The 20,779-nt window shown below is 35.2% G+C and overlaps 3 protein-coding genes across 7 annotated transcripts; 2 read left to right on the top strand and 1 right to left on the bottom strand.

Moving 5' to 3' along the window:
• On the top strand, positions 1 to 5,057 carry LOC110713229 (kinase-interacting family protein-like). Its single transcript, XM_021891685.1, has 3 exons — positions 1 to 669; positions 1,941 to 2,093; positions 3,756 to 5,057. Exons 2-3 carry the CDS (start codon positions 1,955 to 1,957, stop codon positions 4,754 to 4,756), a joined length of 1,140 nt encoding a protein of 379 aa, XP_021747377.1. The 5' UTR covers positions 1 to 669; positions 1,941 to 1,954; the 3' UTR covers positions 4,757 to 5,057.
• A 749-nt stretch (positions 5,058 to 5,806) lies between these two features.
• LOC110713147 lies at positions 5,807 to 13,896 on the bottom strand. 3 transcript variants are annotated; one of them, XM_021891619.1, is made up of 7 exons: positions 13,342 to 13,893; positions 9,150 to 9,199; positions 8,773 to 8,860; positions 7,627 to 7,743; positions 7,109 to 7,212; positions 6,272 to 6,346; positions 5,807 to 6,147 (listed from the first exon to the last, which is right to left on the bottom strand). In XM_021891619.1, the coding sequence occupies exons 1-5, from the start codon at positions 13,843 to 13,845 to the stop codon at positions 7,162 to 7,164; spliced, it is 810 nt and encodes a 269-aa protein (XP_021747311.1). In that variant the 5' UTR covers positions 13,846 to 13,893; the 3' UTR covers positions 5,807 to 6,147; positions 6,272 to 6,346; positions 7,109 to 7,161. The 3 variants fall into 3 exon arrangements, with proteins under 3 accessions (XP_021747311.1, XP_021747312.1, XP_021747313.1); XM_021891620.1 differs by lacking the exon at positions 6,272 to 6,346; XM_021891621.1 differs by lacking the exons at positions 5,807 to 6,147; positions 6,272 to 6,346; positions 7,109 to 7,212 and having other exon boundaries at positions 7,657 to 7,743; positions 8,602 to 8,860; positions 13,342 to 13,896.
• A 73-nt stretch (positions 13,897 to 13,969) lies between these two features.
• Positions 13,970 to 16,735, top strand: LOC110713148. Of its 3 annotated transcripts, XR_002509782.1 has the most exons (7): positions 13,970 to 14,273; positions 14,390 to 14,480; positions 14,564 to 14,620; positions 14,839 to 14,916; positions 15,021 to 15,934; positions 16,029 to 16,109; positions 16,193 to 16,735. XR_002509782.1 is itself a non-coding variant. In XM_021891622.1 (5 exons), the coding sequence occupies exons 2-5, from the start codon at positions 15,628 to 15,630 to the stop codon at positions 16,277 to 16,279; spliced, it is 390 nt and encodes a 129-aa protein (XP_021747314.1). In that variant the 5' UTR covers positions 14,006 to 14,273; positions 14,390 to 15,627; the 3' UTR covers positions 16,280 to 16,735. The 3 variants fall into 3 exon arrangements, 1 of the variants encoding a protein (XP_021747314.1); XR_002509783.1 differs by having other exon boundaries at positions 13,972 to 14,273; positions 14,564 to 15,711; positions 15,797 to 15,934; XM_021891622.1 differs by having other exon boundaries at positions 14,006 to 14,273; positions 14,390 to 15,711; positions 15,797 to 15,934.
• Positions 16,736 to 20,779: the final 4,044 nt, after the last annotated feature.

Here is a 20,779-nt window from a genome sequence, read left to right as displayed (position 1 = left end):
CACCTGAGCTTGGAATCCGAGCAAATACCTCAATTTCCGCACGTTTTACTCCGAACCCTATACTAACTTAATCTTCGGAGGCGGACCACCGACTATCTGGCGATCCGTTTGTTTTATAGGTACAGGCGACCTTGTGAATCCAGTCTTGAGCTGTAACTCTCCGAAGGGAAAAGACCCCGAACAGAATCCATATTAGCCCAAAAGATGATTCGGGTGGAATAAAAGAACTAAAAAAAAAAAAACTAAATCAAACCAATTATAATTACTCGGTAAAAAATTCATTATAAAAAATTTAGAGTTTGATTTGGTCATTTTATTGTGTTGGTGAGTACTGAATACGGTATAAGTCTAAAAATGGCGTGTTGTCCAAGTATAAGTCTTACATTAGAGTTCCCTCCTAATCCTATCACTCTCAATCCCAGTCACTCACTACGGAGTACTCTCTATTTCTGTACATTGTCTTTTAGAACTCAACTACCATGTTTTTGATTGCGACTACACTTTTTCTTTTCTTTTTTTTTAAAATAAACTCAAAATTACAATAACTTCATAGCTCCATTTTCTCAATTTCAATTTTCCAAATTTTCTCTCCGCTCCTTTTCTCTTCCACTCTAATTTTCGTTTGCTATTCTACTACCAAGCTAAGCTAATTAAGGGCAAGGACCTCTTGTAAGTACTTATTCTAGCTTCTCTCTTTTTAATATTATGCACATTTCTGAATTCTACCCTTTTTAAATTTTTTTTTTTTTTGATAAATTAAGTATAACTTCACTGCTATTTTCTAATTATGACACTCCAATGTGACTCTGTTCGGATTTTATTCATATATTAAAAAAAAAAAAAAAAAAAACCTCCATTTGTGACTTGTTCGAATTTAATTGTCATGTTGATATTTCGTAGTACAAATTATAAACATGACTATCAAAATTAAGGAGAAGAACTACGGAGTAATTTACTGTTTTCATTGGCTATTTGGATTGTTAGTAGACTAGTAGTAGAATTTTCACTCATTTAAAGGCACAATTTATTTGAGATGCCTCTTGTATTGGAGGGAGCCCCAGTTAATCTCAGGGATTAACAATTCTAGTTTATCTCCTCTCACAACTTTATGGATGAATTTATCGCCTCTCTATTATTTAACTTTTATCATTTAAAAAATAAAATAAAATGATTAGATTGTGAGAGAAAATATATTCACAGATTCATCTCAGAGAGAAACTTGAATTTACCCATATTGTAATGGTAATATTTAATTGTCACGTTGATAGTGTAATTTGCTTGTAATCAACAGCTACATTTACGACTTTCTCTTTATTATTAGTCATTTTAATTAACAATAATGACAAAATTAAAGAATACTAGTGCTGCAAATCACCTTATACGGAGTAATTGTGTTTTGGAAGGAAAATGGGGATATGAGCAGGAATAGTGCGAGTACTTCTGAGTTTCATGATAAAAGTGGAAAATGTACTTTGGTATATGTTTCCTCGAGATCTGTTGTTTAATTTCGTGTTCTTTCTCTTACCTACACATCATTAATTTATCCCTTACTACAGTCAGTATATTTAATGTTTTTATTTATTTTTAATTTGTTTGCTTTGATTTTTCAACGAAAGATTTTGTGGTCTTCTGGTTGGTTCTTATCGTACGGTATGATGTTTATGTGACATGATATAGTTCAATTTACTAGGAATTGAAAAAAGTTGTTAAAGACTTAAAAGGTAACAAATGTTAAAATATGTGGTTGGTTCTAGTATTTTTTATTTACTCCGTAAATGTTACCAAATTACTCGTATTTTGAACATATTTGAACATATGATGTTTGAATGTTTGAGCAATAAGATATGTTTCAATTTTATGAGATGTCTCCTAAGAGACTTAAGTGATAGCCGATAGATATGTAAGTAATGGTATATTGACCAATTAGTCTTTTACATTAGCAATTTTGGTGGTGATGGAAGTCGGAGTTACGAAGAAGACGATGATGAAGCGGTGGAAAACAGTCGATGGAAGTGGAGGTGCAACAATTCAGATGGAGTTACGACAGCCATCGTGTTGTACAAGGCCGGCGTGGCTACTGACCACCCTTGCTGGTAAGGCATGGCATAGCATACTCTTAAATTATTGGGGTTTACATGTATTACTAACTATATTTGTTAGTGTAGTTGGAAGGTTCTTAAATTAGACAATGGTCATTGGGTTAAGGCTATATCATATCATATGGCCCATATTGATATTTTTATTTTTATTTTTTTCCAATCAATTACTACTCGTATTACACTATTACTCTATAATTACTCATCTAACAGTTATTGCCTTCAATTTTGTGAATGTACTAAAGTTTTCAAATGTATCAAATAAAAGTTTACCTACCTTAGTACTCGTATACTTGTATTACCTTTCCTTTCAAATTTCAATTTTGGTTTTGACTTGTCATTTTAATTCAAATAAGTAATCTCTTATACTAGAACTTTAATACTATAAAGTTATCTACTACCCTCTTTGTACCACTAAAATTGTCCCATAATTGTTACTCTATTCTCGCTTATTACAGTTTTGGTTGGGTAAATTTGATTTAAAAAATAAATAAAGTCATAGAACTCAGGAATTATAGTAGTGTATGTGAGAGTAAAACACGTACGAGTATATTGCTTACGACTTTACGAGTACTTTAAGCCATTTTAGTGGGAGGGAGGGAGTTTGTTGTATCCCACTTGATTCAGAGCTATGATTAAACCCAAGTTTTATTGTCATTATATGAAACCCAATGCAGGTCAGCAAATTGTGTATGGAATAAGAGGTCTCTATTCTTTTTGCTTCTTGTATTTTTGCTCATTAAAAGGATTCCTTTGTCAGACAAGCTTTCTGGATTTTACTTTCCTATTTTCAATTTTAATTTTCAAACCTGTTTTTCTTGCAGTGTGACTTCCAATGGTGGGAAAAGTAACCTGCAAGATCAACCTTTTTTTTTTGGGTTTTTGTTTTTGTGTTCAAAGAGTTTCAAACAGAAAACATCATTTTCAAACATTTGCTTTATTTATATTTAACACATCAATTTTTTGGGTATACTTTCTACATTTATCAGATTTTTTTTGTTTCTTTTAAAAAGTAATTTAGTTGTGTTTTGTTTCTTTCTTTTGTTTTTAGAGGTGGCTTGTTAGAATTACTCCGTATTAAACATACTTAGAAACTTGAAAAAGAATGGGTACACCTTAGAAACTCGAATACCTTAGAGGTATAGCTTAGAAAAACCCTTTAAAAATTTCAAACCAGGAATACTTAATTCACTTAGTGCTCCTTAAATTTAGAGATCTAGTCTTTCTCAAGTTTTTATCTGCCTTGGTGAGGTGAGGCCGTGGGCGCTATGCAGCTATAACCCTACTGATGTTTCTTGGCTTACATCGTTACCTACTAATAATGTGCCATAATTGTAAACAATTTTTGCTCCCTTGATCTGAAACTAATAGTCATGTACGCATTAAAATTTTTAAGATAGCATAGATGAATTCTGAAATGCGTTCTTAATAACGTGCTAGTTTATGTAGATTTCCTAACATTGTTACTCGTATATATTTGATTTAGCTAACTGAAATGGTAAATTCCTAAACTAAATGTTCTTAAAAAATATTTGTACCTATTGAAATTTGAATGTTATGTATATTATAGTCTGCAGTTTTATACTTCAATTCTACACATGAAGTAATGTGTCATGGAAGTGAATGCATTTTGTAATTATGTTGTTGCATATATTACAGATTTAGACCAGAAGATAAGCATTTTAGTGCATAGCTCTAGTAATGACAATGATGAAGGCCGAGCAGACACCTTCGCGCAAAGAGCAGAGGCTTATTACCAGCAACGCCCCCAGCTGTTATCTCTCCTCTTAGACCTCTACAACGCCTACCTTTCGTTGGCTGAACGTTACTGTCAATCTCTACACAAGCATCATAATCAAGCTCATCCCTCTATTTATCACCACAGGGCGTTTTCCACCTCCGATAATGTATCAGTCGTTTCATCTTTCCATGACAATCACAGTGAAGAAGCCTGTCAATCAGATGCCGAAAGCTCACTGTCCTACCAATTACCATCTGTAACATCAGTTACAGCGAGTTCACAGTATAACAATCTTAGTGACGATATCATAGCAGAGTTGGTCATCAAGAATGTGGAATATGATTTTATGGTTGATGAGCTTGTGATAACCAAAAGGCTAGCCAATGATTCATCGAGGAAGGTAGAGCTACAGAGGAGTCTACTAGAGGTGCTGGAATCTGAGAGGCTAATTCTCCTGAACGAAAATGCAGGACTGAGGTACAAAGTGGGTGCTCTAATCGACGAGAACAAAGGACTAGCATCGGAGTCCATGTTCATGAAGAGGAAGGCAGGAGAATTAGCTAGGTGTGTATTAAAGATGAGGGAGGATCATCGAGTCTGCATGCTTAGCCGTAAAATTGAGGAGCTTCAAGGGAAGATTTACGGATTAGAGAGGAGAAATCGAGAGTATTATCAGCAGTTGGTGAAGCAAGAGAAGACACAATGCTCGTCGTGCAAAGAAACTGGTAACACAAGTATGGGCGAGGTGCTGAAAACCAAAGATGTAGAGGCTGTTAGCACAGAAGCTTGCTTTCAAGAGGACAAAGAAAGAAACATATATAAGAAAGGGGTCAGAATCTCAAAGTTTTGGGAGAAGGTTAAGAATTCTGATTTGTTATTTCTTTGCAAACCACATCCATCTAGATCTATTGGGCGTTGATTAAGGATATTTTCGTTCTCGAAAACACTAATTAAGCTAGTTAGGCTACTAGAAACACCATGAGTTTTTAACCTTTCAAATCTGAATTATGATTGTATGCTGGTATGAGATTTTGATGTTACTTTGTATCATTTTGTGAGTAAGATGATTTAAGTACCTAGTATCAGGTATTTTGTAAAAATAACTGCAACAATTTTGTGTAATTACTATAATTTTTAATTTTTTATCATACCTTTTTTTTTTTTAATTGCAACCTTAATCTTCATGCTTATTCATGCACTTCTCATACTGGCATACTGCTAATATCTTTAAATATATATTTTAATAAAGATTGTAGAAATATAATAGTTTGAATATATATATATCAAGTCAAATTATCTAACAAAGTACAAAAGACGGCTAAAAGATATTGTGAAATTAGTGTAAAATTTTCAACGTTATAATAAAAAGAATTAAAATATTGAGTGTGTCAAGTCATGTAATTGGGTGTGGTTATTTGCATAAATTTGACAAAACTGACCCAAATTCGCTCGATAACCGAAGTGACTCGAATAAAAAGCTTAACCGACCCTAAATGGCGTTGCCCTGCTTTTGAAATCTAACCCAATACTCAAAGTGAACCGACTTGCTTTTACTCGACTAAAAAATTACCCGATAACCGAAGTGATCAGACTTGATCCTAACCCAAGTCAATTGAAGCGATATCCAAATTGAACTTTACAAAAGTTATCAGATATCCAAAATGACGACTTGAACCAAAATTAACCGATACCCAAAATGATCTAAAACCAGTTTCAACTTGAAATATTTGAACTTAACAGACTCAAGTGGTAAACAACCTAAACTAAACCAACTCGGTTCTTTAATATATCAGATTTTTAGGAATTTTCTCATTGATAGCTCTAAAATATTGACTTTTTTCATTGGAGGCCAACTCTTTTTTTCGATTATCATTGATAGCCTCATACTTCTGATTTTTTTTCTACAATATGACATTTATGAAAGATAAATACAACCCATGGTTATAATTTCTGTTAAATATAACAGATCTGCAGAGAGAAATTAAGCTCATTTATTAAGCATGAGAATTATGAATGCAGGCATACAGCAAGTATGATCATTATTTATACACCTGGAATGAAAGAGGTAATAATCTCTTAAAAGACTTTTTCTGATAAGTAGTTACACAACTTGGTCCTTGTCTTATCATAAGTCATAATAACTAACTATAATCAGTTGAGCAGTGTGATTTAATAAAAGCCAATAGGAGCTTAGAGTAAACCAGTAGCTCGGATCGGTTGCATCTGCTAGCTGTGCAGCTTGAGTCCTTGATTGAGCTGCTTGGATTAGCACATGCTACACTATCACATGCTTCATTACAGATGACTACTCTGTAAAAGTGAAAATGGACATAAGATGATAAGATGCCAGGTTATCTACAGTAGCTTGTTTATGCGGTAGTTAGATTAAATAAAAAAAATCATACTAAGACCTAGCAAGTCAATGAGTTCATACCCAGATAATTTATAGGTATTTCAGAAGTTCAGCTTCATTGATATGCATACGGAAGCTATACCTCAGTCAGCGTTTCTTCCAGTCAAAATATGCCAATTCAGATTGTTAAATTGACAAAATCATACACTGATTCATAAGCATGATATAATGGTATTATGCATAAAGAATTTTCACAAGATTGCACTTAAATAATAATTTCTTAATGTGCTCAGGGGGAATTTTTAAGTAGAAGTGATCAAACTTAGTGTCAATAATCGCTGTTTATGTTAAGTACATAAATTGTTCAGAAATGTTGTGCATAATTTTGGAGACACCTTGACTATACAATGCCAAAAGTACAAAAGCAGAGAGAAGGAGAGACAGGTGGTGGCAGCAGCAAGACACAGGGTTGTTTTTAAGAAATTACTTTACAATAGACAAACTTGATAGAACTTTTGGTGGAAATCCCAGGAAACGAATACAAACAAAAACCTTACAATCAGAAACACGATGCCCAAAAAATGGCAGGAAGCAGACAAGTGAGACAACTACAACTAAGGCTTTACAAGTGATATTCACGACAAAACAAATGTCTTGCTAGGATCTAAACAACAATGTGATGAATGCAACCAAGCCATGAACACTTGAAAAAATCAAACTACAGATGTATAAAGCATTTAAATATTAATATATTGGGAAAATAAGATGATTATGAAAGCACAATTTCAAGTGACACTAAAGAAGATTATCATACAAAATAGAATAGCCAACTCCTCATCTAATTTGTAGGGGGAAGACATATATGCAGCGAATACTTTACAGCATCAATATCCATTGAGATTATATTAAGAACCAAACCTGAAAGAAAGAAAATATCCATCTTCAGTCACTGCAGCAAAATTCTTGGCTAGTCAAGGCATGGCTACAGAAGTCATTTTCTCTTGAAGCATCTGAAGTCGAGCCTGCATCAAATAATTGCAGCTCATGACACTTTAAAAACAGTAAATAATATGCATCAGAAAGCTAATCCGTAAAAAACTTTTAGAGGTTCGGGAGGCAAGGTCAATGTTTTAATATCATGGAAGGCTGGAAGAAGGGATGTATTCACACCATGTTACAACATATAGCAGCATCAACAAATTACCTATCTCCAGCATACATTACATTATGGATTTTTTCTGCATATCTTTTATAGGTTTTCTAAAAGTTGAGTCCATCCCTTTGCTTAAACATAATAAATCAAGGGGTGATGTGAACTTTCCACATCATAAATTCCATAGTAGTGCTAGATCATAGCCTACTTTTCAAATGCAGTACTAGCTGCAAACACATAAAAAAAACTATGACTATAATACATATTAATTCTAAGAACTTACCTTAAAAGCTTTTGAACGACGGAGAGAAGGATCACAGTTCAAAGCTATGGCATACGACTCCTCGGCATCTTCTAGTCGATCCATAGCTATGAAAATATCGCCTTGGCAAATATAAGCCTATGATTTTGAAAACTATCAGATACCTCCAACACAATACTATAACAAATAGATGTATGATTGCACTGACTTCCATATTATAATCATTGGCATTGGCTCTGACTTAAGTTGTGAGACTACCCCTTCTAGCACAAGCTTACAAAAACCCATGCTTTACAAGTGTATGTCTTCACTGAATAAGACATAGTGTTGACACAACATTAAAAAAATGTGACTACTTCACCAGGCCAATGAAAGCATAAAGGGAAATATGCGTATGATGCGGACTTCATCTATATTTAGTGCCAAAAGAGCTTTTTAGAATACACATTTCAAATTATGCACACTGAAATGTAAGTAACATTTCACTTCAATTTAAAAGAGTAAAGGGATCATTCTTTTACAAGTATCTCAATCTGAATATGAATATGACTTAAGAACCCTATGACCATCCTAGGGAAAATAGAAATTAGACTTGAAATCAGCTAGCATATCCACTATGAAGTATGTCATAAGCCTCATGCCCTCATCTCATAGTAACACACAACCCACTATGAAAATAACGATATGCACAGTTAACCATATGATTTACGCATTGACAATATAATGCACCCACTCATGTCCAGTAGCACCCTGCACTAGGACTGGGATGGCCCTTGTGTTTCTTTCTACTCACTTGTTCATCTCTACAAATTTTAAAATCATGATGCACGGTTGACCATGTGACTTGCACAATGCTCAAAAACATGTAAATTACCTTTTACCCTACACCAACATTTCAAAAGTAATAATAATATCAAGCATAAACCATAAGCAATAGTTATTCTCTAAATTTTCAACAGAATGTCAGTGGCACATCTTCCATAGAAGCAAAGTTACCATCTGAGATTTTGAGAAGGATCCAGATTTCGAGAAGGATGCAAGCTTCACCAATATAGATAACTACACTAAACTTTGACATCACCCCGAATTACTTTCAGTCAAAAGTGCGTTAAAAATCACGAATTCCCATGAAGCTCCTTACAGTGAAAACCAGATGTCACCACCCACCTCAGCATACAATGGGGCATATACAAGAGCTTCTCTAACATCTTCAAGAGCCCCACTTAAGTTGCCTGATGCCAACCTTACAGCAGACCTGAATTGGAGATAAGATGCTCACTTATTCAATGAAGACAACTTCTAAATGGAATGGTGAATGCTTCATTCTATGGTAGAAGTCACATGCAATAAATAGTAAGAAACATCCTAATGAACAAAAATATCAAACAAACACAGAACAGTGAAGCTGCCAGCTACCTAACTCACAAGTCATGTAAAACATAATTCACTCCTTAAAACTTTTTTGTTAGAGGGTTTAAATTTCAAGTATTGAAACAAGTGCCACTATTTTCAGCACATGGAATAAGACATGCAAATTTACAAACCTGCCCTTGTACGTAATATGAATGCCTCCTATTGGTTTAGCTTCTATAGCCTGAAATAGCAAACAAATTAGTGTTAGCACTTCTACGGTTCAAACTATAAGTTCATACTAAGATCTCAAAGAGTAACATTGATTATGCTTGAAGATGGAAAATCGAGTGACACACTATTGCCTGAACTCTCTAACATCTAACCTCAGTAGAATTTTTTTTTTCTTCATTTAGAGAATGTTTATTTTTTGCAAGTCACAGGAAATAGTTGCAGTCCCAATAAATAATGTATGCTTGAAAAAACCTAAATTTGGGCTTCCAATCTTATGCTCACCGCATTACCGTAAGAGATAAAGAAATACTGTTGTCTCTTAGCAACATATTTCTTAGCTTCGATAATTAATTGTTGAAAACACATGAGAAACCCAATCTCTAGAAATTAAAAGGTTATTTTTAGTTATACTATATTACTATTAAATTTGTTGAATTAATCTTCCAAGTTTAAGTAAATTGTTTACGGTGCTTAATTAAAATTGTTATATAAGCATTATAAAAATTCTTCCTCCGTTCCAAAATTGTTGACAGTTTTGACTTTGATACTATTTACAAACTCTACTTTGTCTAGATTTTGTGATTATATATAATCATGTGGGACCTTCTTAAATTCTTCACAATGTTTAGTTCTAAATAAATCAACTTTTTATCATGTTCATATTGATAAATAGAGATATACGGTTGAATTAATGCATTGACTAATGTGATGAAAGAATCATGTCAACTAATTTGGAAATGGAGGAAGCATAAGATAAAAATACAAAACCATTTTATAAAACTCATATACTCACATGTTCAATATATTTGTAACACATTATTCATGCCCCAATAGCACAAATGCACAATGCTAATAGTGATATCAAAAGCAACAACAACCAAGAAGGTTCTAGCACGATTCCCGCAATGTTTGATATGTTTCATACAAACAAAATTGAATTTTATTTTTCAAAAAATAACAAAATAATGAACAAAATGGCATTTTCAAGCACACACTAACATGATCTCTCACAATTTAATTATTACAATTATGAGTATTAGAACATTCAAGAGAGTTGTTTTTGGTGCCTTGGTATATGCGAATTTATGAAGTAAAGGAGCAATTAATTGGCTAAAAAAGTAGCAATAGCAGGAAATCATCTAGCTACCACAAACTCGGTAATTCCTCGGTATTTTCTTGAATAATGAATGCTACCTCAAGAAAAACAAGCATGCGGTCCTCGAAAAATAAAATTAAAAGAATCAAGAAAATGAAGGTTGTCAAATTACATCAATTTAGCTTGAGTTTGATAATATGATATTAGGAAAAGACGAAACTATAAAAGATTACTTCCCAAGGGTAACTATATTGACTTGACTCAACATTTTTCAGAATGGTAACAAGATATGCATAGGGGTCATTACGGGTTTCTACTCGAATACGACGGTGTTTGGGGTGCTCAGGGTGTGCCCAATTATAGCCAATACTGACCGCCCTGGACTATAACTTGCCTTCCTGTGTAAACATCCGGTGAACTAGGTGATGTTGATCCTAATTATAATTTCATCAATTCACCTGGTCAAGAAGGGCATTAGCCACCATTTACCGTCCCCCTCTTCCCTTCATGGACACCAAGCTGGTGTCAATCTCTAGCTTAAGGGGTGTAAAGGATATTATCATTATATACTGATAATAGTTTGTATAATCCCTTGATTTACTCATTTGGTTGATAGTCAAAGTATATCCCTGACTTTTAGCTAATGTACCGAGTCAAATACTCAAATGTATCTAGCAAAACAGCAGCAAGAATACATGGAGGAGCATCCTCAATCCAAACACGCATCTCAATAAACTCTCTACTCGCGTGTGCTAATTTGTGAGCGACAACATCCAAGATGGAGTATATCACTAACAATCAGAACAAAACTAGAGACTTCCTTCTCTGTTGCTTCAAGTAATGGAACAATTTACTATTATTAGTTTCAAGAGCCATATTTCGAAGGCCAGCATCAAATGCGATGGACGAGGAGTGTCTAGCAGCAAAGGCTTCAGCCACACCAACACCATAAACAACCAGCTTCACACAATGCAGCAATTAGCAGCCATAATATCTCTAATATTTTCGCGTAAAACTCCACCAAGGCCAATAGATTGAACCTGAAAACAAGAAGCATCTAAAATAATCTTATAAACACCAGGAACAGGAGGGCGCCAAGTAGAAGCAACACTCTCGGCCGTATTAATTTCAGAGGGGAGAGCCTCATTAGCCTTTTCAAATTTCCCAACCATGTTCAGAGTTTCATTAATCACATCCTTAACAAGCGCATTCTGCTTCTCAAACATCCCTGCATTTCTTTTCAGCCAAATAACCCACAACAGACACCAAAATATATCCCACCAGGAGCTATTTTTATAGATTTTCATGAGGTGAGAACACTACAAGAAGAATGAGGATTCATTGCATAAAGTAGTATCCAGCCTGAGAGGAGAAAAATTCCAGATTTGCCTAGCAGCAAGGCAGAGAGAGAGAGCACATGAATGCTTGATTCAGGCTCATCACCACACAACTGACACATATCATCTTCACAAATGCCCCTAAACTTCAGGTTTCTTCTGACAGCAATACTATGGAGTACTCTCCACCCAAAATGCTTGATTTTCGGGGGAATTTTAACACTCCACAGGAAATTGCAGACTTCATTATCCTTTGGGATACATTTCAGACTTCATTGTCCTTTGGCATACATTCCCGACTTCGTTCGAAGAGGAAGCACACAAGTTCTTCCTAGTATGAAGTTCAACATAATCGGCACTACGAACTGTGAAGATCCCTTTTTTTTTAATATGACCACATCCACTTATCACCAGCAGCAAAGTGGGCAATAGAATACTAGAAATTGACTCAACTTCCCAGGGGGGTGAAAAGGTGATTGAGCAAGTTAGTATATCCAATTCCCCATTCAGGTCCCCAACACATTTATGCGGGTATTTAGAGAAAACACAAAAATCAGGAAGAGAGAGAACCCAAGGATCCTGCCATAAATCAGTCAAGTGACCACTGCCAAGTGCCAAGCACCAACCACCTTAACAGCACCTTTCCTAAGAAGATCACAGGCACAGAGGATGGATCTCCAAGTATAGCTATCACCAGAGATAATCTTTGAATCCATGAATTCAGAATTAGGAAAATACTTTTGTTTCAAAGTTTTAACCATCAAAGATTGGGAGTTGCTTAAGATGTGCCAAGCTTGCTTAGCAAGCATAGCTTTATAGAAAAATTTTAAGACTCTCATTCCCATACCTCCTACCTTTTTGGAACAATACAACTGCTCCCAGGCAACCCACACGGTTTTTCTTAATTTAGTCATCTTTCAGGCTGTAAATGTATGCAAAACTTTGGGGTATGCAGAAATATTAGCTTGCTAAGAGTCTGTTGTTGGTATTGTTTGTGCATATTTAGTCGATAGTTTGTCTTAAATTAGTACTTTGTGATTTTACTCTTATTTAAAATAAATGCATTACGAGAATTGTTGAGTTTGGTTGTAGAATGATTAATATGAAGGCTTTGATTAGCCTTTTGGGCATTATATTTGGCTTGAACAACATAAATTTTACCAGTGTGAGCTTCTCGGTGATTGATCTTTTTTGTAATTACATGGCACACTTGTGCTACGCTACATTTTGATGAGGATAACCTCACTTTTCTCTCATTTGCTCACCTCATTTTCAAATCTACATCTCTTCATTTGTTTCATACACTATACGACTATATCAAACATCATCTAAATCCTAATTTTTGCAAAAAGCTAATTTTTATACTATTAACATAAAAAATTAGACTATCAAGCTAGGTGCTAGTTATCTGTCAAATCAATCCAAAAAGCTAATTTTTCTAATATTAACATACAAATTTTTGCAAGAAAACCCTGTCAAATCAATCCAAACACAATCTAGTTATCTGTTATTCAATAACACATGAACCACTGTATAAATTTAACAATAACCCATTAAGATCAATTTTTAAAAAGTTATTGAAAAAAAACACCATCTAAAATATTCCAATCCACCCAACTTCAACAATAACATTCAATGTAACACAAAATGCACAACACAAATAAATTTCATTAACATAATTATTGTTTATAACTATTAATTAGAAGAATTAATTAGTACCTGAGAGAATAAACTTTCAGCTTCAGAATAGTTTTGCTTCTCAAACTCAACCTCACCCCTCTTCCTAAAAGCCAGAGCATCCAAGCTCCTCTTACCAAGATCAAAATCATCACCCCCTCCACCACAGACCTCAACCATGAGCTCAGCGGCACGAGCCGCTGTCCCACAATGGCTAATCATGGCTGCAGGAGACAATACAACAAGGTTAGGACCATTACCGCAGCGGCCGAGACAACCACAGGAAGTTACAGAAACATGGGCAGGTGAAATTCCCAAAACGGTTTCAAGAATTTGCAAAGACCCTTGCCTTCTGCAAGTCCTGTTTGTGCACACCCTTATCTCAACATTGGAGTTTTTTGAAGGTGAGGAAAATGGATCAGTGGGTTTACAAGAAAGTGTGTGATTGGGAATGGTTTTGGTGGGTTTTGATTTTGGAGGGGAATTTAGAGGAGATAGAGAAGAGATGGATTTGGAGTGCATGTTGAAATTTGGAATTCTGATCATTCACAATCATTCTCCGAACTAATGACAATTGGAGTCGGTCTCAGCCCAGGGGTATATCGGTAAATTCACATGGCCTTAAATTTAAAATGCATATAATATATCATTTTAGTGGGGGTTTTATGGACATTTTCATGTGGATGATAAAGCATATTTGCCAAGTTGGATTTTTGGAATCTACGTAATAATGAAACGGTGTTAAGTAAATACAATGACACAGATTGTAGACGTTATTGGAAAAAAGACGGATGTATAAACAACGTTCGGGTAGGTAGTTGAAGTATTATCTTTTGAAGTCGCCCCCGAAAACCAGATTTGTTATTTGTAGAAGAATCTCGGCACGATATGAAGGTGAAAATATAGAAGAGGAATTGGTAGTCGTTATCCATTGCAGGAGGAGCTGGTTCAATTGCAAATCATCTACGTTCCAGGTAAGTTATTTGGATTGTATCGATGGTTTTGGTTGGAATATAAATTCGCTCGTGATGTCGTTTAGTTTTGTGAAACAATTGAACTAATAACTTTGAAAAATTGAAATGTGATTTAGGCAATGGTAACGATAATGGTGATGTGTGGAATAACAATAATTGCAGGACGGGGATGTAATGCAAGGGGTGCTCAATACTGGGAGTTCTGAGGTAAGTACTCGGGTGTTTGTTTGGCCATTGTATTCAGATTTTGCAATTATGAAATGAGTGAACAAAATTAAGTAACTGTGTAGGGGGGAAAGGGACGGAGTAGGCGTACGCTGATATCATTACAAACTGAGTTGTTCAAGGTAATTTATGGTTATATTTAAATTGTAAATGTTGATGATCTGCATTAGAGTGGTTTTTGTTTATGTGGTTGCTAAATACTAATGTTAACAGTGTAAATATGGCAGAATAAAGTGATGAGTTTTGTGGGATAATTTCGAAATGTTAATTTGGTAGGAAGGTGTAATAAGGAATTTTACTGAAAAGGGGAAAATCTTATAAATGTGTAAATTGTTTTTAGGATGATAGTATCAGCGAAGGAGGTTTGGTGAAGGCTAGGGGTGAAGTACTTAGACAACAAGGAATTAGGTGTGGCCGGGTGAGTTATTGATAATTTGTTTGAATTTGGAATGTATTTGAATCTAGATATACGTGTGTTCAATTGGTAAATATCCTTAAAAGTTTTGTTTTTAAAAATTTCAGCCCCCCAATATGAGTTGTAGAATTGAAACGTTTGGGCGTATATGCCAAAAATTTGATGAAAGACGGAAGAGGTGGGTCATGGAAATGGGATTTGGAGGACTTCTACATTTAGTATCGGACATGCACTTACCTAGGCAGCTAGCGTACTGGTTAATGACAAGGATTGACCCAATTAATAAAAGTTTTGTGTGTCCGGATGGTCGGGTTTTTTGGTTCTCAAAGAACCAAGTGAAGTGGATATTTGGACTACCGAAAGGATCACGGGCTGTACCAACTAACAAATGTATGAGTCCCGAACTGAGGTCTAAAGTTGAAAAAATATTGTTCAAATATGGTCGTACGTGGGTGACAAAATGTTGTAGAACTTCTGGAAGGGTTTATACCTATGTTGGTATTCCGGTAACTTCAGAAATGCTTGAGAGGTTAGAAAGTGAGTTTGGGGACGAGGAGGAAGAAGATTTCAAGTCCATGTTTCTTATAGTAGCCCTGCATATGGTGTTGTGTCCTACTCAATCACCGAGATTGGCTGCGGATTTGTTACCAGCGCTGAGTTGTGTGATGGACTGTGCGGGTTTATGATTGGTGTGAGTTAGTACTGAACAAACTAATGGAGAGTGTTGCTAATTTTGCCCGGAGGTTTTATGCCACAGGATATGCAAATGGATGTGGAGGATGTGCCTTTTTTGCTGTGGTAAGAAGTTGAGAGGGTGTGATGATCAAGGAGTATAATGCTACCAATGCGGATACTAACGTATAATGTCATAAATGTTATGCAGATTTACTATCTGGATCGGCTTGATAGGGAGCCCGTGCAGTGGGATGTGTACCCTAGAGTAAAGGTTTGGAGCATGAAATTAATTTCAGAGGCGTCTAAGGAAGACAAGTTTGGTTGCGGTGATTATGGCAAGTTGGGGGTAAGTTGTCATTTAGATGGTTGTATGGCAATGATTTTAGAGGAGTAATTATTTTGAAAAATAACTATAATATACATTGGTGCCCCTGTAATAGGTTGTTGATGTTGCTTATGGAGAACAACATTCAAGGCATGCTCGGGACACTGAAGGGCCGCCGGGTACCGAACTGTACAAAGTAAGTGGATTTGTAGAGGAATGGGAAATGGTTTGATAGTAGCTTAGTCGGTAGTTTATATTGATCTATGAATTGTTGTGCAGGATGTGTCAATTCTGGAGCACAGTAACAGGGATAGAAGGCAAAATTCCATTGGATTTGCACGTCGGAAGCGGAAGGGTTTGGCTTGACGGGATAGGTTCCTTGGAAAGAAAGAATCTGACCCACAATGGCCGGTTACGTGTGTGATATTAGAGTGAGTTTGTGTTGTAGATGGCCATTGGAATGTAGAGAGTTGGTTACAGTTGTGTACGTTTGTGTTGTAGGTGTATCCATTGAGTTTTATTCGGCCTTAGTTTTAAATCCGAGGTTGATTGAGTGACCGTATAATGTCGGATTAGGTGGTTCCCTCGCTGTTTTGTAAAGGATTCATATGGCTTTTTTTCGGCTGATCCTTAAGTGGCTTTAAATTGAAAGTTGTTGAGATGTTTAAGAAAATCCGTCTGATGTTGGAATTCTACGGTTACGAAGTTGAATTCTTAGAATGTAATTAAACTGTAACATGAGATTTAGTTTTATTTTCCCCTCTGGATGTTTTGTAATTGAATTACGAGTATACCAAAGCATTGAATAAAGTTGTTATGGATTATGAGGTTATATGACTTATTAGCCTTGGTTTAACTAGAACGGACCTGTTGGAATATTTTATGGGCCAAGCAAATAATAAAATCGTAAAGAGTTGGGCCAGCAAAAGTTAATTTAAAGAGATAGTGGGTGGGGGCAGACTGTGTTGATTCATTTTGTGGATACACTGAATGCAGGTCCAAAATAAGGTTGGAAAATTTCATAAATGAAGAGGTTAAGCCGGGCCCATACGGGGTGATCCAGTTCGATGGCCCAGACGTACTAATACATGTTGTAAAATAAGTGAGTGTATTGCAAATATCTCCTATGTGGGATGGACTAAAAAAAATTATTTAAAAAAAAATTGTCGAACTGTATTCCTAATTTGTGAAAATTAATTATGTAGCAATAAGCTTAATAATTTGAAATAGTAGAATAGATTGTAGTAACCGGAATAGAGTGAGTTATATATAAGTTGGACACGGATCAAAAAGAAGTTATTACGTCATAAAAAATAATGACTGAATCCTAAGTAATTGTTATTGATTAACTTGAGACTACGTAGTAAGAATTGGTAGTTCCCATCATGGTCAGTGGAATGAGCGATTGTTAAGAGGGGCAAGGTTGTAAAAATTTAGAGCAATTTAGAATTAAATCTCAAAATATATATTAATATAATCTCAAATAATGAATCCTAGATATAATTAGAGGGATTCGTATATAATCTAACTTAATTTGCATAGTCTGTGGTGTTTGTTAAGATTCCGGTTATGGAAAAATTGTACACGATAGTGCGTTAGGGACTGTTCTGTTATGTTCACATCAGTGAGTTTAGTTTTGTTCTGCTCTGTTGAATTGAGTTTAGTTAAGTTAATGTTAGTTCATTTCAGTTTAGTTCAGTTTACAAAATCAGTTCAGTTATGTTAAGTTTAGGTCATAATATCCTTATCATATAAAAAATGTAGTTTAGGTTAGTTAAGTTAAGGGGAGTTTATTTAAGTTCAGGTTAGTTGAGTTTAGTTTAGTTCATTTTTGCTCAACTTAATTAAGTTCTCCGAAATTGAAATAAGTTCAGAAAAGTTATATGTAGTGGCAGGTTAGGTCCTAAGTTCCTTATCTCATAAAAAATTCAGTTGAGGCTCAGTTAAGTTCCGTGCAGTTTAGTTCAGCTAAGTTAAGTTGACTTCACTTAAGTGTAGTTTAGTTGAACTCCATTAAGTTCCATAAGTGTTCAGGTAAGTTCAGTTCACTTGAGTTGCGTCCATGTAAAAACCCCCATAGTGTTAATGGTGTTGTGATCCCATCTAACCTTTAATTGGTTGCACCAATGTTAGTGGCAACCAGTACAGTAATGTTGTGTGATTTATTAATAATTAGCTATTACAAATCTTCAAACAGTTAAAAGTGGTTATATAAAATAATTAACTCCAAAAAAATGGTTTGGGGGAGGGGGGCAGTTATTGTAAAACTACGTTCATTATGAGCAAAGGGATATACCCTAATAGTAATTGATTTTATGATCCATGGTTGAGTATATTGGAATAAGTAGGTCAAAGTAACTACTTACACTTTGGCCTTGTTTGGTTGACATTCTAAAATGGGGGAATTAAAAAATCATATGAATTGAGAAAATGAGGAGTTGTTCGTATGACATAAGAAAGCAAAAATGGGGGAACCTGGAATTTAGGTCAATTTCAACTTCCCAAACAACAGGGGAAGTAAATTTCCTAGCCCCCCCTAGACAAACCAAAATTCATGGGAATTATAATTTTCCTTGTTGCCAACCAAACACATTTAAGAAATAGTTAGGAATATCATTAAGGAAAGAACTTCCCATCAAATAAAATTTCCTATGCGAGGTAAATTCCCACATCAAGAAAAAACACCTTTGTGGGACATTCACAAGAAATTAGAATTGGTTACGAGGGTAATCATATTTTAAGTGTTTTTGGGAAAAATAACAGTTAAACCCTATTAAATTAACAAGACCATATCCAAATGCGAGAATGAAGTGATAAGTTAATTGGGAAATTTTTTAATTCTGAGTGTTCAGTGATTGAAACATAGATTGTTTTCACGGAATTGAATAATTTTTTTTGTAGTTTTTAATCTATTACATATTTTGTTATCGAAATATGTTATAAAATTTGTTTAGATTTAAAATGGAAAAGTGAGAAAAAACACATATAAAACCTTATGAAGTTAGAGTTGACAAGCATTGTTGGTAAAAATGATTAAGTATTATGAATTTCAAATCTCGAAAATGATTATCACCATGGGAGATGTTCTAATATCAACATGGGAGAAGTTAAATTATACTACTTCCTACTAACCAGGTCCATATATACAATTAACATGTGTAATAATATACCTTAACTTTTGCTGCGGGGTGTGTATATGTGTGGTCTTAACATTTCGGTTTGTTCTTATAATATTAACTTATCATTATTCAGTCAGGAATCCAAGTACGATCTATTTTGCATATTTGTGGAAAAGCGTACGTACTCCCCCTGCTATATGGCTATATATTTCCTTTTAATACACATCAACTCAATTTATTCGGTAGTATAAATAAAAACTGGCAGTTTTACCGAAGGAGAAATCGTTGGCTGCCATGAGATATTTTAAATATAACTTATTAATTAATTATAGTTGCACTATTCTATAAATTGCCATGCATGTTGACACTTTATCAATCATTCACACTTGTGCTTCATACCTACTCTAAACCTTCTTCTATTCTTTTCACTTTCCCTTTTTAGTTGAGCTCAACCTTCATGGCTCATCGTGCAAGAACCCAAGCTGGTAGTTTGGCACTCCTTTTTTTCACTCCTCCTTCAGGTCTCCTTCCTGAGATTGATTTTACCCGGTTTGAGTATTTTTTTCAAAGACCAAATAACTGGCTCTCTAATTTCATTAACTCTTGAAACCCTAGCGTTTCTTATCCTAAACCCTGCCAGCCCTAGTCTTGGTCAAATTAGTTCCCTAGTTATGAAAGAAGTTGATACCGAAGGAGAACCAAAACCTTCTCATCTTCCACACGTTTTTGACATTTACCCTTTCAAGTGTGAGTTCCACATTTTTTTGAGGTGGTGCCTTGGGACTTTTTTTGACTCGTTCGCACCGACTTGCTTGAGGCCAGCTTTGCATTTACTTGACCCCAAGCCATACATAAACGTTGATGATCCTGTTTGGGAACTAAACCTAGTCCCCCTTACCCACACATCCTTCATGCAGTTGTGTCTTTTGACACGGATGCCCAATTTGTACCCGGCTATCACAAAGTCCATCTTACCCCTTATAAGGGTGAGAGAGCTAAATACCTTGTCAACCCCCCATGTGTACCTATACCCATCGACACAAATCTTGTATGTTGGAATGTGAGAGGTATTGCTAGGCCATCCCTTATTCACAACTTTGCTCGGATCTATGAGAAACACCATCCTGGTATTGTTGTCCTACTTGAAACTAGGCACAACTTAGGAACAACCACACAGCTTATATCCGAGTTACCCGGCGAGTACAAGTTTTACTTCAGTCACCCAGATGAAGGAATTTGTGGTGGGATTGTGGTAATGTGGAAAGAACATATGCTATTCGTGGAGGAGCAGCGTATACACTCACATTTTATCAAGGGTGATATGTTTTTTAAGGTGTTGAATAAATTAGACTACCGATTAATTTAAAAGTCAATAGTAAATGTTTTAATTATATTTATAGATGTTGTTATGCTCACTAATTTGTTGTTTCCAGGGACATCCCGAAGCAAGGCGTAAGCTGTTCGAGGTATGAAAGCCAAGGGTGTAAGAGAATGACCCACTTTTGGTTGGTTATGGAGCTGAAGAATTCATGGTTGTTGTTGTTGTCTTTATTGAAATTAGTTTTCCCAGTTTAGGACTTGATGTTTGTTTCCGTTCTTTAACAGCGGTTTTAAATTAACTTCTGTGTATGGCAAGTGAAGTTTGTTATGTAACCTTGATTTTGTTGTTTGAATAAAGAAAGGTCTCTTTTTCCTTAACATTAAATGTATTCTCACATGACTTACACCCACCTATGGTAATAAGGGC

Source organism: Chenopodium quinoa, unplaced genomic scaffold, assembly GCF_001683475.1.
Source record: "Chenopodium quinoa cultivar QQ74 unplaced genomic scaffold, ASM168347v1, whole genome shotgun sequence".
NCBI classification, from domain to species: Eukaryota; Viridiplantae; Streptophyta; class Magnoliopsida; order Caryophyllales; family Amaranthaceae; genus Chenopodium; species Chenopodium quinoa.
The sequence above is the reverse complement of the archived record's forward strand: the minus strand, read 5'-3'. Positions and strand labels throughout refer to the sequence as shown.